General features: G+C 47.2%; 1 protein-coding gene across 1 annotated transcript in view; it reads left to right on the top strand.

Moving 5' to 3' along the window:
• Window positions 1–4,398, top strand: part of LOC130587633 (hepatic lectin-like) — an 8,994-nt gene that overhangs the window by 1,805 nt on the left and 2,791 nt on the right. The window contains exons 2-3 of the mRNA XM_057388609.1: window positions 640–708; window positions 1,426–1,594. Of these exons, the coding sequence (XP_057244592.1) occupies window positions 640–708; window positions 1,426–1,594 (238 nt within the window). The remainder of the gene's footprint in view (window positions 1–639; window positions 709–1,425; window positions 1,595–4,398) is intronic.

The following is a 4,398-nucleotide window of genomic DNA, read 5'->3' as shown; positions in this document are numbered from 1 at the left end:
CCCAAAATCCCCAAAATTCCCAAAATCCCCTCCCAAAATGTCCAAAATTCCCCCAAAATCACCAAAATCCCCTCCCAAAAATTCACAAAATTCGCTTCCAAAAATCACCAAAATTCACCCAAAATTCACCCAAAATTCACCAAAATTCTCTCCAAAATCCCCAAAATTCACCAAAATTCCCTCCCAAAATCCCCAAAATTGCCCAAAATTCCCTCCCAAAATCCCCAAAATCCCCTCCCAAAATCCACAAAATTCCCAAAATCCCCTCCCAAAATTGACAAAACCCCCTCCCAAAAACTCCAAAATTCCCCCAAAATCACCAAAATCCCCTCCCAAAAATTCACAAAATTCACTCCCAAAATCACCAAAATTCACCCAAAATTCACCCAAAATTCACCAAATTCCCCCAAAATCCCCAAAATTCCCCAAAATCCCCTCCCAAAAATTCCCAAAATCTGCTCCCAAAATCCCCAAAATTCCCTCCAAAAGCCCCAAAATTCCCCCAAATCCCCTCATCCCAAATCCCAAATCCCAAATTAACCCTCCCTCATCCCAATCTCTCCTAAACCCCAAAATTCCCAATTTTTTTTTTTAATTTTTTCCATTTTTTTCCCATTTTTTCCCATTTTTCTTCCTCAGTTTCCTCCGTTTCTTCCAAGCTCAGCCGGGAGCACCTGGAGCGGAATTTTTCCGATTGGGATTCGTTCCGTAAGTCCCAAATTTTCTGTCCCAAATTCCCAAAAAATTCTTCAAAATTGATCCCAATATTTGGGGGATTTTTGGGGAGAAATTCCCAAAATTTTGGGTGTTTTTGGAGGGGGGAGAATCCAAATTTCGGGGATTTTTTGGGAGAAAAATCCCAAATCCCAAAATTTAGGGGTGAAAAATCCCCCAAATCCCAAAATTGTGGGATGAAAAATCCCCCAAATCCCAAAATTGTGGGATGAAAAATCCCCCAAATCCCAAAATTGTGGGATGAAAAATCCCCCAAATCCCAAAATTTGGGGTCATGGGGCAGGAAAAAATCCAAATTTGGGGTTTATTTGGGGTGAAAAATCCCCCAAATCCCAAAATTTGCTGAATTCTTTGGGATGACGCTCCCAAAACCCCCAAATTCGGATGATTTTTTTCCGGGAAAAACTCCAAAATACCCCAAATTTTGTGGGGTTTTTGTGGATTTTTTGTGGGTTTTTTTCTGGTTTTTTTTGTGGGGTTTTTTTGTGTTTTTTGTTGATTTTTTTTTTGTTGATTTTTTTGGGGTTTTTTGTGAATTTTCTGTAGGTTTTTTATGGTTTTTTTTGTAGGAAAACCCCAAAAAGCCCCAAATTCTTTGAGGTTTCATATTTTTTTGTGTGTTTTTTTATGAAAAAACCCCAAAAAGCCCCAAATTTTGGGATAAATCCATTTTTGGGGCCGTTCCCGCAGTGTTCCCGTGCGGCGCAGATTCCCGGGATTGGGAATATTTCTCCGGGAATTGTTATTATTTCTCCTTGGCGCGGACGAGCTGGGAGCGCGCGCGGGAGCGCTGCCGGGAGAGAGGAGCTCAACTCGCCGTCATTGGAGGGTTCCCGGAGCAGGTGGGGACTAAATCTGAGCCTAAATATTGATCCTAAATCGCAAAATCCCATCCTGAATCCCAAAATCCTGATCCCATCCCAAATCGCATCAAAATCCCTTCCCAAATCTCATCCCAAATCCTTCCCTGAGCCATCATCGGAGGGTTCCCGGAGCAGGTCAGTCCTAATCCTGAGCCTAAATCCTGATCCTAAATCCCAAATCCCAATCCCAATCCTAAATCCATCCTAAATCCCAAATCCCACCCCAAATCCTAATCCTAAATCCATCCTGAATCCGAAATCCCATCCCAATCCCGTCCCAAACCCCAAATCCATCCCTGAGCCGTCATTGGAGGGTTCCCGGAGCAGGTCGGTCCTAAATCTGAGCCTAAATCCGTCCTAAACTCATCCTAAATCCCAAATCCTAATCCTAAATCCATCCTGAATCCGAAATCCATCCTAAATCCATCCTGAATCCCAAATCCTACCCCAAATCCATCCCTGAGCCGTCATTGGAGGGTTCCCGGAGCAGGTCGGTCCTAAATCTGAGCCTAAATCCTGATCCTAAATCCCAAATCCTAATCCTAAATCCATCCCGAATCCCAAATCCCATCCCAATCCCAAATCCCACCCCAAATCCGTCCCTGAGCCAGGAGAGAGGAGCTCAACTTGCGGTCATTGGAGGGTTCCCCGAGCAGGTCGGGACTAAATCTGAGCCTAAACTCATCCTAAATCCCAAAATCCATCCTGAATCCCATCCTGAATCCGAAATCCCATCCCAATCCCAAATCCCACCCCAAATCTTTCCCTGAGCTGTCATCGGAGGGTTCCCCGAGCAGGTCGGTCCTAAATACTGAGCCTAAATCCATCCTAAACTCATTCTAAATCCCAAAATCCATCCTGAATCCCATCCCGAATCCCAAATCCTGATCCTATCCCAAATCACATTAAAATCCCACCCCAAATCCTTCCCTGAGCCGTCATCGGAGGGTTCCCGGAGCAGGTGGGGACTAAATCTGAGCCTAAATCCATCCTAAACCCATCCTAAATCCCAAAATCCCATCCCAATCCCATCCCAATCCCATCCTAAATCCCAAATCCTTCCCTGAGCCGGGAGCGAGGAGCTCAACTCGCCGTCATTGGAGGGTTCCCCGAGCAGGTCGGTCCTAATCCTGAGCCTAAATTCGTCCTAAATCCCAAATCCCTTCCTGAATCCCATCCTGAATCCCAAATCCCATCCCAATCCCAAATCCCACCCCAAATCCGTCCCTGAGCCGGGAGAGAGGAGCTCAGCTCGCCGTCATTGGAGGGTTCCCGGAGCAGGTCGGTGCTAATCCTGAGCCTAAATCCGTCCTAAACTCATCCTAAATCCCAAATCCTAATCCTAAATCCATCCTGAATCCGAAATCCCATCCCAATCCCATCCCAAATCCTTCCCTGAGCCATCATCAGTGAATTCCCGGAGCAGGAGGGTCCTAAATCCATCCTAAATTCATCTTAAATCCATCCTAAATCCCATCCTGATCCTAAATCCATCCTAAACTCATCCTAAATCCATCCTAAACTCATCCTAAATCCATCCTAAACTCATCCTAAATCCCCAAATCCCATCCCAAACCCCAAATCCTTCCCTGAGCCGGGAGAGAGGGGCACAACTCGCGGTCATTGGAGGGTTCCCGGAGCAGGTCGGTCCTAAATCTGAGCCTAAACTCATCCTAAACCCCAAAATCCATCCTGAATCCCATCCTGAATCCGAAATCCCATCCCAATCCTATCCTAAATCCCGAATCCTTCCCTGAGACGTCATCAGGGGGTTCCCCGAGCAGGTCGGTCCTAAATCTGATCCTAAACTCATCTTAAACTCATCCTAAACTCATCCTAAATCCCAAAATCCCATCCTGAATCCCAAATCCTGATCCCATCCCAAATCGCATCAAAATCGCTTCCCAAATCCCATCCCGAATCCTTCCCTGAGACGTTCCTGGAGCAGGTCGGTCCTAAATCCTGAGCCTAAATACTGATCCTAAATCCCAAAATCCTGATCCCATCCCAAATCCCATCCCAATCCCGTCCCAAATCCTTCCCTGAGCCGGGAAAGAGGAGCTCAACTCGCCGTCATTGGAGGGTTCCCAGAGCAGGTGGGGACTAAATCTGAGCCTAAACTCATCCTAAACCCCAAATCCTAATCCTAAATCCATCCCGAATCCCAAATCCCATCCCAATCCCAAATCCCACCCCAAATCCATCCCTGAGCCGGGAGAGAGGAGCTCAGCTCGCCGTCATTGGAGGGTTGCCCGAGCAGGTCGGTCCTAATCCTGAGCCTAAATCCTGATCCTAAATCTCAAAATCCATCCTAAATTCCATCCTGAATCCGAAATCCCATCCCAATCCCGTCCCAAATCCCAAATCCGTCCCTGAGCCGGGAGCGAGGGGCGCAGCTCGCTGTCATCGGGGGCTTCCCCGAGCAGGTCGGTCTTAAATCTGATCCTAAATCCATCCTAAACTCATCCTAAATCCCAAAATCCCATCCTGAATCCATCCTGAATCTGAAATCCCATCCCAATCCCGTCCCAAATCCCAAATCCCACCCCAAATCCTTCCCTGAGCTGTCACTGGAGGTTTCCCAGAGCCGGTCAGTCCTAAATCCTGATCCTAAATCCCAGGTCCCAATCCCAAATCCTGACCCGACCCCACTGACCCCAAATTTGATCCCACTGATCCCAACGATCCCAATCCCAAATGCAATCCCAAACCCAACCCCACTGACCCCAAACCCAACCCCAAACCTGACCCCAAACCTGACCCCAAACAAGACCCCAAACCCGACCCCAAACCTGACCCC

Source organism: Malurus melanocephalus, unplaced genomic scaffold (assembly GCF_030028575.1).
Source record: "Malurus melanocephalus ecotype Western Australia unplaced genomic scaffold, MMel_1.1 scaffold_2174, whole genome shotgun sequence".
Classification (NCBI taxonomy): domain Eukaryota; kingdom Metazoa; phylum Chordata; class Aves; order Passeriformes; family Maluridae; genus Malurus; species Malurus melanocephalus.
This window is presented reverse-complemented; position numbering and strand designations above follow the sequence as displayed.